At 37.9% G+C, this 14,093-nt stretch overlaps 1 protein-coding gene across 3 annotated transcripts in view; it reads right to left on the reverse strand.

Annotated features, from left to right (window-relative positions):
• The window catches only part of ECHDC1 (ethylmalonyl-CoA decarboxylase 1), a 40,320-nt gene that overhangs the window by 7,664 nt on the left and 18,563 nt on the right, over window positions 1-14,093 (reverse strand). For all 3 annotated transcript variants that reach the window (XM_052677901.1, XM_052677895.1, XM_052677887.1), the window contains one exon: window positions 12,672-12,752. In XM_052677901.1, the coding sequence (XP_052533861.1) occupies window positions 12,672-12,752 (81 nt within the window). The remainder of the gene's footprint in view (window positions 1-12,671; window positions 12,753-14,093) is intronic.

The raw sequence follows: 14,093 nt of genomic DNA on the forward strand, positions 1-14,093 counted from the left end.
CTGGCCCTCACTTCCACATCTACTGAAATTCTGGGATTTGAATTCAATTCAGCATTCTGACAAAGCAAAGGCACTAATGACAAATATCACATTATGCATTTTAAAAGTTTCTGCCACTATGCTTCTGAATGCCATGATGGAAAAAAGGATGCCTAAAACATTAAACATGCTGTCAGCAATCTGGATTTCGTTCTCAACGCTGCTTGATTCTCAGTGTCATATAAGGACACAGATCCTTACTTCCAGCCTTCTCCTATGATCTGGCCTGACACTGACACATCAAGGAGAGAAGCAGCCAGCGTCACACAGGGCTGCAGCACCTGGTTCTCAGCTCAAGTTGTCCTGGAGAAGGCAGCCAGAACTGCAGGAGCTCACTTTCATCTCTCCCACACATACTTTGGCCTCCTACCACTTCCTCTCAAATCTCCAGTCAACACAAATAACAGGCCTTTGGGTCATATGGTTCTCTGACCAAATGTGCTAGCTAACTTTTTCCATACATTTTGGTAACTCTATGAAATAAATCTATACATTTTGGTAAATCTGTAAGGTGATTTTTTTTTATTTTATTATTATTATTATTATTTTACAAAATGATAACTCTAAAAACAGTCAAAGGTCTTAAGATGCTCAATACTCTGTGAAACCAGCAAGAATGCAGTACTGACATCAAAAGCTTTCAGACAACAATCCAAACCACACATACAAGTATTTTAAGCACAGAAACATATTAAACAAAAAAAAAAAAAAAAAAAAAAAAGCCAACAGGACAATGGTAACAGAAAGAAGGTAACCAAGGGCTGAACATTTATTTTAACCAACAAACAATAGAAGCACAAAGTTAATAAACAATTCAGTAAAATTTTGCCAATGTATATGTTTTTCTAACACATTTATCAATATGCCATCAGCTTAATTAACTCTTGTTAAATTAAACAACAACTGAGCAACGCTGACAGGTAGCCACAGCAGCTTTTTACAATAAATGCAGCTGGAAAGTTTAAGTTCTAGAATTTGTTAGAGGTCAAACATTACATTGCCTGTGGATGGCATTAATTACGCAAACAGAAACTGTTTCACCACGCGGGCATTAAAATTTGAGGACCTTGCTTGCAAGTGATAAAAGCTCACAAGTAACTAGCTCAGGATTTTGTATCTTTGCTTGGTAAGTACTAATAGGACCAACAGAAGTTGCATTAGCTCTTAAATCCACATTAAACTATAAGTAAGCTTGAAAGTCCTGGGTCCATTGGCCACTTCTTCCCTTACTGTACTGCAAATTCCCCAAAATACAATCCCCACCCCATCATCTCACCTGCACACTGTGCCTCAGTCTCACTCCACCTTCCTTACACTTTTCCATCATCCCAAGTGGCACAGAAGATCCCAGTATTGATAGTGGGTCCTTGCAGCCAGTGTCTGTGACTCAGGCAGCAGATAGAGTTACACAGGTAATATCCATACTCTGACTTCCCTTCTCCTCTTGACGCTTGCAAAACCCATAAAAAAAAAAAAAAAAAAAAGAAAAGAAAAGAGCACTGCTCTTAATGCACAAAATCTGCCAAAGATGTGCAAAAGATTGGGCATTTTTAGCCAATTAAGGTTTTTAGAGCAGTAAGTTGAAATAAAGTAAGGGAGAATTGCATCTATTGAACTTACAGCATCAGAATAATAAATAAACTACCAGTTCCTTTATCTGTGTAACAAAAGCCCTGATTTAGGACCAAAAGTCTTTTACTTCAGCTTGGTCTCTCACACTGCATAGATTAAGTATTATCTTCCAGACAGCATACTACATCTTTGGCTTTGCAAAGAAAATAGCTTTAAAATAGATGGCTGAAAAACAAAACTTTAGACGAGGTAAAATGCGGGCAGTTGGATGCAAGAGTATTTCCTTAAACGAAAGAAGCCATATGTTTCTTTCACAGGAGGAAAAAGAACTGCCACAGGTCTCTAAAGTGCAATACAAACTATCGAATCTGAGTAGATGGAATTCTCCCATACTGCCCATGTTGGAACATGAAAACCAGAGTCCATCTGTGCCTGAGGAGATGCAAATGTGTAAGAGGGCCTTCAGCCAACCACAGATTAAAGCTCTTCCTAAAGCCACAAAAGGGCCAAGCAAACCTACAATCAGGGCAGTCAGCCTGAAGCTTGGGCAAGGCCATCAAAAAAGCAGTCAAGCACTGCTGCCACTGCATGCTACTTTGAATGGTTCACATAGCAGCACATAACTGCAGTCTGGATATTAGCTGACTTCTCCCATTTTTCTTTAGCAGGGGAATGGCCCTGCTGATCTCATGCTCAATCAACTTCTGATATCTGCACATCAAATCTCAGTCAGAACAATACTTCAGATACCACACATCTCCCCAATCAATGTATCTGAACCCTGCCCACACGTTCAGATGTTACTGCATGCAAGAAACTGTGGAACATTCTTGGCATTAAGATACTACAAAGTCAAATTCTTAAGGCTTTGTATACGAACGTTCTGTGGCATCTTGCCATAAAACTCGTGCCTTCCTCCTCCAGAATCTTTTAACAACAAAAGCAATTTCTGAGTATAATTGTGAAAATAAGACTTGTCAAGGCAGTGGTTCATATTCATCTTCACAAAGGCACACAAAGCCTGATATAACTGATAAAGGGAAGGCTCAGTTCATACCAATGGAGACCTTACTTGGAAATTTAATACACTGCAATTAAATAATAATATCATGTTGTATTAGTGACAACTTGTCTTGAATAGCATTTAGTCTCTCAAAATATTCTCAGGACTATAAATCTTATTAGAAAGGCTAGGAATACTTTTATCAGTTTCATTTTAAATGGAAAACAAACTAACAAACAAACCAAGTTTTAGGTTTGTTCCATATTCTAACACACAAGCTTTTCATGGTTATTATAGCAATGCTGGACTTGAGGCCTTTTCCAACCTGAACTATTCCACAGTTCTATGAAAGTCCTACTAGAACAACAGTCAAATTAACTAGTTATTTTTGCAGTGCATGCTGAAGTAGGAAGGTATTGCAGGAAGAATATTCTGCAGAAGAAATATGCAGTATAACACCAAAGTAATTTAGGCAGTCAGCAAAGCTGATGAACAGTTTCCTGTCCTTGTTTCAGCTTTCATGACAGATGCTGTTAAAATAAGACTGTCTCCTCCAAAAAGCAAGCTCTATAGTGCAAGGTCTCTTTATCAATACACTACCAAATAATTATCCAGGTTACTCCATCAAGGGAGTATCTACATAAAACAGCTAAAGATTTTTCTGAAATTCAGCTGTGTTACTACACACACTGTCATCAAGAAAACATCTCAGTTTCCTGAAAAGACTAAGAAATTGATTCATCCTGAGAATAGTTAGTCATAATTTCACCTGTCCCTTCAATCTCACAGGCTTTAAAGAGACCAAAAAGCCCCGATTATAAACTTACTGAATGACTCCTTGCTAATTATGTTTAGCAGATTTTTCAAGCTAACAGTGCAGTATCGATCAGCCATAATTGCTTAGTGCTTTCCAGCACAACTTACTAGTATTAATACCCTCTACTCCTCTCTCATATCTTCTGTCTCATGAAGAGCCTCTCATGTTTCTGCCCAACACAAATAAAACAATTAAGTATCACAGCAATAGCTGCTTCAGAGCAGTGATAACATGAAGAGAGACTTCCAAAACGAAAATACTGTAAAACTGATAAAACAAAGGAATTGACCACGACAGTCCACGCAGACTGACATCATAAAAACAAACCCTCAAATCTTTGCTCTTCCTGAAAATCCTTTTGTCATAAATATACTCATGACAGATACCTAAATGGTAACCAGTAGAGAGTGTAAAGAGAAGACAGTTTAGGAGTTTGGAGAAACCGCGTTCTTATGCATGTATAATGGCTCAATATTGCTCTGCAATCCCCAATTTCACCAGGGCCAGAAGACATTGTGCATATTAATCATCTCTCCTGCTCATAAACATTAATCTGTACCATTCACTACAGGAACGCAATGGAAAGACGTAGATCCAGTCAGCTCTCTCAGATCCTTGCAGGGATTAGAAAAAAAAGAAATCACAAACACATCTTCTTTACTTGAGATTTAAATACATTAAAATTATATTCAAGAACCAAAATAAAAAAGATTCTCCCAAGCACAGAGAGTTCTACGTACTTTCTAAAACTCAGTGTCAAAGGAGTAGGCTTAAGGACAGCATAACAAATCTCACCAGCAAGGGAGCTCACTTTTCTTACAGCTCTTTTCAAACTGCCTTACAGATTATACAGAATGTTATTTATAGTTACGGAATTATTTTGTAACACGCTTAGTGCATCCGCTTCCCCCTGCTCAATATTCACATAAAGTAGCCTAAGAGAAAATATCTCACATTTTGCCAGCATGCATTGCCTTTAACTTTGTTGCTGCCCTCCAGTCAGATTTTTCCAATGCATTTTTCAGAATTCTAAGAATTAAGCTCAAAACCTGGACCCAGAAATAGACTCCTCGTTACAGATGTGTTATCTTGTGGAAGAGCTAAGACTTCTGAGTTGGCTAGGGAACCTGAGTCCACTTCCCAGAGCTGATAGACCTTAACAATGAGAAGCACATTTATGGGGAAACTTAACTGTTTTTAACCACAACCCTATCATGCTTTCTCACATCAACTCAGAGTCAACTACAATGGTATGGGTAATTCTATCATCTATGGCCCAAACTTTGAGGCACTCAATGGAAGAAGGTGAGCCTCCAAAAAGTACAGGGCCAACTCAAAGAGATTACTAGTTTCAGAAGGAAGAAGCACAAAAGCAATACTGTTACTAGGTCTACTGAATAACAGGATTTAAAGCAGACCAAAAACATGACTGCATAAGAATGACTGGAGCATGGAAAAAGTTTTATTTCTCAAACAGTTCCCTGATCAGAGGTAAGAGGGTAAAACAGAGCCAAAAAGACTGTTAATTAGAAAGAGATTATGGAAAAAAAAAAATGCAAGGAGAGAAGTTGTTGCAAATACCCCCCAAGGAATCAGCCTCATCGAGGAAAGGTAGACAGGGCCACCCAAAAGTCTTCTACAGGTGATGTTTATTGTAATACTTGCTGCAATCCATGGTGATGGCTCTTCTAATCACCTTCTGAAACAGAATCTCCCAAAAGTCAATTAAAGATGAAGGTTCAGCCAGTAGCTGAGAATTAAGGGTTTTAGATCTATTTTTGTTTTCTATTTTTTACCTCAGGCTGGCATTTTCTTGCCTGTGGTTTCATACAGAAGAGCTTGCTATTAAAATTATATTTGTTCTAAAAGGTATAAATGAAGTTCAATATTGGAAATTACAGAGTCTTTTTTTTTCTATAACAGGAATGAAAAATTGAATTAGATGACAGTTCACAGGGCAAGAAATAGGCACCCAAAAAGCATGACTGATTAAAACTCCAAATGCAGTATTAAAGGAAGCAAAAAAGAGGGATTTTTTTTCTTTTTTTCTCCTGTCATTTTTCAGAAAGCTGACAGGAAGGAAAATTATTTGGCCTAACTTCAAAGGAATCGATCCATTTCTCAGGTTCAGATGTGGTTCACACACCCCAGAAGTGCTGGGGTAACAGCAGAGGGCTGGCCAGGCTGCTCAGCTCTGGCACAGCAGGTCATGCTGCCTACCACGACATGCTACATGCAGATATCATGTGGCCCTGTTACAGGGTGCAATGTGAAGGAAAAGTTATACAAGATGTGGAACTGGTCCCTCATCCTCACTCTCATGCCTGAGCACTCAAGGTAACCTGGAAGACAAGAAAGCAGCAGGAGACTTTGAAAAGTATGAAAGTGTGCACACAGCATGTTATAAAAGTGTATGGAAGAGAGAAAACAAAACAGATAGCTATTCCTGGGACTGTAACGTCACTGAAGTGTGAGGTATGAACTCTGATAACCTACCACAAATCACCAGAACAACAATGTGGGACTTAAGGCCCGTTATTTGTAATGTGGTGCCTGGATCCCTTTTCCCTCCCTACAGCTGTGATCAAGCTGTATAGTACATACCATGGGTTCCACCACATTGTCCCTCCCCTAAGTACTGATGCCCCTCCTACTCTCTTCCTCTCCTAATTCCCAGCTATGATTTATTTCTGTTACCCTGGTGTCAGTTCAATGGGTCCCAGCCACAGTTACACTGCAACCTCCATTATCACACAATTATTTTGAGTAGTTTCCATCTTCACATAGGACTTTGGTCTTGCCCATGAAGCAGGTTTCAGCTACTCTTTATAGGCTGCCAAAACCTAAAAACACAAGCAAGTGAAAGCCAAATAAGGCTCACATAAAAATTACTCATGCTAGAAACCTAAAATATTACCTGTCTTTTCTTCCTAAAAAGGAACCAGAGTTGTTTGGATTTCATTCAAATAAAGGCTTTCAACAGCAGATATGCTTTTCAGACTGAAGAAAAAATTTCCATTAGAAAAGATCCAGAGTAATATTCTACAAGATTTTTCTTTTAATGAAAAACAGGCATTCATAAGTAACTTTTTTTTTTTTTTGCAGCATATTAATAACCTATATTAATAACCTCAGTTTCCCGAATTGTTATTTCTGTCATATATGTTTATCAAGACCAAAGAAAGCCAAACAAAATACTCCTGGACGAAACTTAAAAGCTTTTGCTCTTGATATGTAAAAGGAGAGGGGGAGTTTTTCAAAAATCAGAGATTGGCATCTGAAATGTCAAACAGGCAAAATTCACTTTGGTCTACTAAACTCAGTTGATTGGAAAGTAACAAAGTTTCTCAATATTGACCCTAGGAGTTGCAAGGTCTGAACCGCTCTGATACCTGAGGATATGCCTGATACACCACACTTCTGCAACACTCAGCATTGAGGGATCTAAAAACTGTCATGACATCACACTAATAAACCTTTGCAAGATTGAAGAGCAAGGCACACTGAAATTCAGCTCTGAGTGATGCTGAATTTGCACATCCTACCCAGCAATTTCTGACTACAGCAACAAGATCATTTTATGTCACTGGTGATTAAATCGTAACATGTTGCCGCTTTGTCGAGATACTACACTAATGAACAGAAGCTTCTTTTTTTTTTTTTTTTTTTTTTTTTTTTTAAGTGATCACAGTGGCTGTTTCAAGTTTTCCAGATATAATATGAATTCAGAGCTCGTCTCCTTTTTTTTTTCTTTTTTTTTTCTTTTTTTTTTTTTTTTTTTTTTTTTTTTTAGAATTGGGGGAGTGGTGTCACAAGGACATGTCAAAAAGGCTTAAGTAGAAAGACAAAGTTAACATTAACATTCAACAGTAACCTGGCTTCTCCAACTGTTAACTTTTTAATATGACAGATCAGTTACATTGATGAGGAAGTGAAGACAGATTCAGATCACTAACTGGTGGTACGTTCAACCATAGGTTCTTAAACACACAACAATTTAAGGAAAATAGGAATTTAATGTAGGAATTTAAAATTTTATTTATTCCTTACTGTAACTGATGAGTTACAGCAGAAGCAACTCATTTTTTACAAACCATAGAATCCAGAAAGGAAGAAGCTGAATCTATCCATGTTTACAGGTTCAAAGAGGCTGCATTCTTTATTACACAATTACACGATTTTAGATAAGTCAGGAAGTACTAGGGCAAAACTGAGGCAAAAACCTAAGAGTTCCCTAAAGCCAAAAGATTGCCATCCTCTCCTGATTGTCATCCTCTCCTAGATGCCCAGTTCCACCTTTACACTGGTTGTAGTCATTTCTAGCTTTCTGCAAATCACTCACTCCAGAAACAAAAAGTATATAGCCTTTCCATTACTTTAGGTTTGATAATCGACTCATACAGGCATTTTCAGTGGTACCTGGCACATGAGTAAGCAGTGAGCAGAGGAGAGCAGCAGGGACACTCTACTCCTCTTACATCAAGGTGAATTGTTCTGTCAGTTTGCCCTTTTTTTGAAATCACAGTTCAGTATAACTCCACCTCATAGTCAGTAGACTTGAATACCTAAGTGTCTCCCAGACTTTACATGAATCAACTTGTGGAGGTATCTGATATAAAGAAAAAATAAGGAAAGGAAGATTATTTTGGTAGTGAAAATCAGCAGTGGAGTGTCAAATACCTGGAGGCTGTTTTATCTACACTGGGGATGAATCACTTCACAGATGCAGTTGTAATAGATGATTTCCTTGCATTTCTACCTTTCCTAAACTAATTCTTCTTGAACCTAGAATGCTTCTCCACAGCGAAATGACAGCCTGGTGTCTCAGCAGGAGTTAGCATGTATCCAACTCTGCATTCCCTAAAATCTATTTTATCTTGTTTTCCACTGTCTGTCTGGGCTATCTCTACTATTCCTGCATGGCATTAGCTGTACACAAAAAGGACATGAGGTTGCCTAGTGTTAAAGGTAGTGTAAAGGTAAATAGATGCTGAAAACAAAAATCTCATTCAATCACAATAAGATGGTTTGGCCCCCTAAAGAAAAAAAAAATTGAAGGAAGTAAATCTCTACAAAAAGATGACTTCAGAAAGAAAACTTCAACTCAAATTCACATTATGTTGTTGTTACTTACATTTCTAGTTAAATCAGTGGTCAATTTGAACTGCAGACATAAAAAAAAATACTTAAATCCTCTGTGTGGAAGACTGTAAACGCGTGAGATTCAAAATCCAATTAAAAATGGTAATAAAGAAAATACAAATCTATAGACGTACAGGTTTTCGTGTCCTTTTTTAGTAGTACTGTGGCTACTTAATGAGATGCCAAACATTCAAGGTCAAAAATAAGAACCGCATTCTTAAATGTTTCACACAGTCTGCTTCTATAATCCATTGCTTTGAAAATTCATCAGAAAATTGTAATAAGAAACCTCCCAAGGTTCTAAAAACGTGAAGTGGTGCATGACTGCAATCAAATTTTAAAATTGCCAACTGATTCGAAGGGCATTTTATGCGTGGATATACACACACACTCACACATATGAATGTGAGAGGGAACTTAAATATAGCTAAACAAGTGATCGGTGGCATCCAGTAAGCACCTAAAGCTGTGAGAACACATTCTTAGGTTTAGCTACTGATTCTGTCCCTGACAATGTGCAGCTATGTTATTTCTGGAGTCATGTGTGGTAAAGTGTGGTAAATTCTGCAAGAATTCATGAATGTGTGAATTGCCTCCTGTAACACTGTACCATTCATATCATGCTCTCTTCAGTACTGAGGCACTCTTCTTTTGTTTTGATGGGGTTTTTTTGTTGTTGTCTTAAAGGAGCAACAAATGAGCTGTAAATTAATAAAAGGATGAGTGCCTACAACTGAGAAGTCAGTCATAGTGGGCCTACATTTATAATGCGTCTGTATTCTTCTGCTCCTATCATTTTGAGTAAATCATAGTTAATTCATGCTTGTAAAAATACATGAACATGTTCATTACAAGAACACAAGGAAAGCTATGCAATAATAGTGCATTTCAATGCATTTCTTATGTGTCTAATGGATCACACCTATCATCTTAAAATACTAAGGAGCACGCTTACATGTTTCACAAATATACAGAAAACACCTGATTAAAATGCAGCAAGGCCAATATGGTATCAATGCATTACTACCAGTATTAGCTCCTTCCCTTGTAAAAGCTTGATTCTGCCATTGCTAAAGACAGCAAGAGACTGCTCAGAAAGCAAATGCCTCTTTAAATCACTGGTGCTTTTTATGAGGTAAAAATATGGCTAGGCACAAACAAGAACAATGAAATTGGGCCCTTGTGATTCAACTGTGCCAAATCAGTTCCACCTCAAGAAATTACAGTTGATTAACTTATTTTCTAAAAAGGGCAATTATACTTCGGCTTCTATCGATGAACCATTTTGACATTAGTGATACAAGACGTGGGCGGCTTTTCATCTGTTTACTCTTGCTCTCTGCCTGCAGATACTCCCTTTTACACTGGACTCACATGGAACTGCAATGTCTCTATCCTGGTTAAAGGGTGGTGCCAGGGAAGTGTATTTTTCAAACACGCTGAGGTACAGTGAAGTCCATTTGCCAAGAGGGGTACAGACGGATTTTTACAGAGCTGCACATGTAACAAGAAGACCTACACAGATTGTCGCAGTGAGATTACAGCAGTGAGATTTCTCAAAGGCAACAGTGTGAAATAGGACAGTTCAGAACACAAAATTAGCTTTCCTGGCTATTGGCTGCTAGCCTACTGATATTAATATGCTCAGAGATTACCATGTTCTGCTAATTGTACAGACAGATTCATTATCAAACTTTCTGCCCCATACCTAATCATTAATTAATTGCCCAGAAACCCACTGTAAGCAAGTCTTCCCCAAATTCCTTAGCCAACCTGCAAACTCCAAGCTCCTTAACTTCATGCACTGTGCAAATATATGACATATTTCAGGTTTCCACACATAGAATTCATTTAACTTTTTTGTAAAATTCCATCACTGAATCAGGTGAAAGCTTCAGCATTACAAGCATTTGTGTACTTCACTGAAATGGCTGCAGTGTTGAGCAGAACTGCAACATACACCAATGGTAGGCAGCAGAATCCCCCAGGTGCCTTCACAGATTCAGAAGAGAAAATGTTCAGCAGCTGGAAGAAAGTCTAGATTTCTTGAAACTACTAAAAAGCTTTGCTACCCAAACAAGTTTGACACATGCATGGTTTTACATTGCTCAGATTTACAGGAATAGACAAGTGAGATAATTACAGTGACAGAAGCTTCATCTTCCTAATTTTCATATCAGAAAAAAAAAGCCTGAAAGGATTTTACTGACCTCATGCTTGGCTAGAGAACAATTTAAAAAACAAATTGTGTGTTTATGATCTTAAAAGGATCTTGCTTCTTATGAAGAGCCACACTGCAACAGTCCATAAGAAAGCTAAGACTGAAGATGCCTTGAGAAAACATCCTCTTCCAGATAGAAGGTGGAATAACCTAAGATACTTTCTCCTCCCATCACTGCCCCTATGTCAGCAATAAATTGCCAAAGTTCATGCAAGACCTACCTAATCCAATTTTAAATGAGCTGGTGGAAAATAGAATAAAGAGACAACCACAAGAACTGCCACTGGAAGAACAGTCTATTAACACCAATAATATCTTAAACTACATCAGTTATTTTAAAATTGAATTTGTCCACATTTCTACTTCAGTACAGATTGTAACACATTACCAGAACACATTTCTAAGAAGGAATATAAGCCACTTTCATTCAAGTGAATCACTTCAACAACATCAACATAAATAATGCAGAACAGACTGGTATAGATACACAAAGTTTTTCAGGCCAGGACCAAACATTTTGGTAGCTTAACAGTGAAAAATAATCTCAGTCGAAAACTGAGAATCAAAAGCAGCCACAACTCACTCCTCTCTAACCAGTTTATTCAAGATAAAAACCAAACCTCCCTGATTCATTCTCAGGTTCCTCTTTTGGCATCTCCTGATTCAAGACAGAATTTCTGTTCCAGTAATATCTGCTCATAGTCCTTAAAAGAACTGCGATTCTGTTGCCAAGTACTGAAATCATCGAATTCAGGAGCAATAACAGCACACAGTATTTTTCTCTAGCTTGTTTCTGCTATTAATTAAGCCCCATTTGCTGCTTCTGAATTGCTATTATTTAGTTGCACTGGATGAGTGTGTTAGAAAGCAGTGGAAAATTGATCAACAACTGTAGTTATTGCAAAAATTATGGCAGCGCATTAAAGGAACTGCAGCTGCTCTCTTATGCAAATAAGAGCTACTTGACAATGATTATAATGATAGAGTATGTCAAACAACATAGCTGGAGTAAGAGTATATATTTCAGAAAGCCAAAAGATTCCATTTCATTATGCTTATATTCCTTAAACTCCTCTTTAGGGATAGCACGATCCTCTTTCTGTCAGTGGACTTGCAAAGGACTCTGAGGTGCATTCCAGCCAATACTACAGCTGTCAAACAAGACACCTTTTACCAAGTATTTATAATGCTGCAATACAGAGGCTGTAACAAGAGTGATAGTTCAGTAATATTTCAGTGATAGTTCAGTGATAGTTCTTAAAGTTCCTCACTGCTCTTGTTTTACACACTGATTCTAGCTATATAACTGAGCAGTAAAACATCTTTCCTTCATACTATCACAGGAAAAGATGGAGCTTCCTGAAGTTTACTGACCAAGCAAACAGGCCTAATTCCTAATACCTGCAGTGGGTTTTATTCTGTATCCGAATCTGGGTTTCTAGAAGATGCTCGAACTAGCTTGCGTGGCTTAGGAGCCAGGGACGGTTTATGCTTGGAGTGTAGCATAGATTGTATCTAAGCAACGGTGCTTGGTAAATGGGTTTCTGGAATGCTCGCTTTTGTTCCTTCAACATGCTTGTCTGAACACTGTACCCTAGGTATGTGATTTATAGAGTTGAACCATGGTTTCAGGTTCTGTATCTATATAAGGTCTGCTGTGTTTACAATAAACGAAGCTGTTCACTCATATTGAGTTGGTGTGCTTCCCCAGGTTTATCAGCAGGTTTCCTTGGCCAAGTGGGTTATTCCCGACAAATACCTTGGAATCCACAGACATGACTCCAACAAAAAGCAGTGCCTAATGCTTCCTACATTTCATAGGTACAGTCATTAAGTTGTCAAAGCAACGTGGTGACTACTCAAACTGTTAATCTTACCTGAAATCACATGCTGTGGTAAGTTCTGCTCCTCCTCCAAGAGCTTTTCCTTGGACTAGTGCAATGCTGATCAATGGCAACCTAAGCAAGAGAGTTTTGTGAGCAAAATTCACATGTGAAGTTCTAGAAATGATAAGGATTCAGACAAACTATCTCTATAGTAGGAGCTCAGAAAAACATACTGCTCCATCTTATTCAAATAACTACATCGCTTGCAGATAATCGGCACAATACCAACTCCACTTACGCAGAAACAATTATTCCACAACTAATTCAGGCTCTCGTGTTGAAGTAGCAAGACAGAAGTAGCTAACAGAATCACAGCAAAGCAGATCATGTATTAAGTTATGGAAAAATATATGCCACAGATTATACCTGAAAAGATTATCTGCAAGAAGGACGGTGATACAAGACTAAACGCTAAGTTGATATAGTACATAGAGCAATAGATAAGGACTGCACAGCTGGGTTATCTAAAAATAATGAGATTCAGTGTAACAACCTCAGCAGCTTCTTCAAACAGCAGTGCTACCATCTCAACCAACAAAACTTCTTAGAGGACAAAAACATCCTTTGAGGATAGCAACAATCTGCTACCTTTGATGATGCTGTATTTAATCACATTCAAGGTAATTTAAAGGACAGAAGGAAGGAACAGTACATAGGGATAAATCCTTCCTATTCTCTAATTGTGAAATTAATACTAATAAACAGTGACTGACTTAGGATAAGCTAAGTAACCTAGAAAATAAAGATAACTAGTCCTAGACTTTTCACGCTGGTAAAGCTGTTTCATTTTTACTATGAAGAAACATTTAATTCATTGTTCAGTGTTAAAAATATATTCAGAAGTCAGCCTCCCAACCACCATCATGTATTTGGTTTTATTTCTACCTTAATAGAACCACCAACAATTTCTTACAGCCCAAGTCCACTTATTGCAATACACTTTACACAATAAATCACACAGGGGAGCCCACAAGGAGAAAGAAATCTCATTATTCCTATAGTCTACAGGGAACCAGACTATATGGTCCAAGTATCCTACATCCATAGTCATCTGTTTGAGGCACTTCCTTCAGGACCACACAGTTTGCCTCAGCTCTCTCTGATGGAAATTGATCCCGTGTAAAATAGATTTGGCCGGACAGCAATTTAGTGCTCCACCTGAACCACACATGGAATACAGTGTAAAATACCCTAAGTTAAAACCCTTGAGGTGAGGTCTTAATCTTCATACATTTTCTTCGCTTTGCCACATCAATCTTTATTATACTTAGGCCAGCTTATACAAATGGATGCTAATTCTGATCCTGAGGATTCCTTACAATACAGCATTAGTATTAATAAGTCACCAGTCTCCAGGGCAGTTTTACAAAATAAAGTTAGCTTATAACATTTTCTCATATATATTACTTGAAA

This window comes from Tympanuchus pallidicinctus, unplaced genomic scaffold (assembly GCF_026119805.1).
Source record: "Tympanuchus pallidicinctus isolate F22 unplaced genomic scaffold, pur_lepc_1.0 scaffold1, whole genome shotgun sequence".
NCBI lineage: Eukaryota > Metazoa > Chordata > Aves > Galliformes > Phasianidae > Tympanuchus > Tympanuchus pallidicinctus.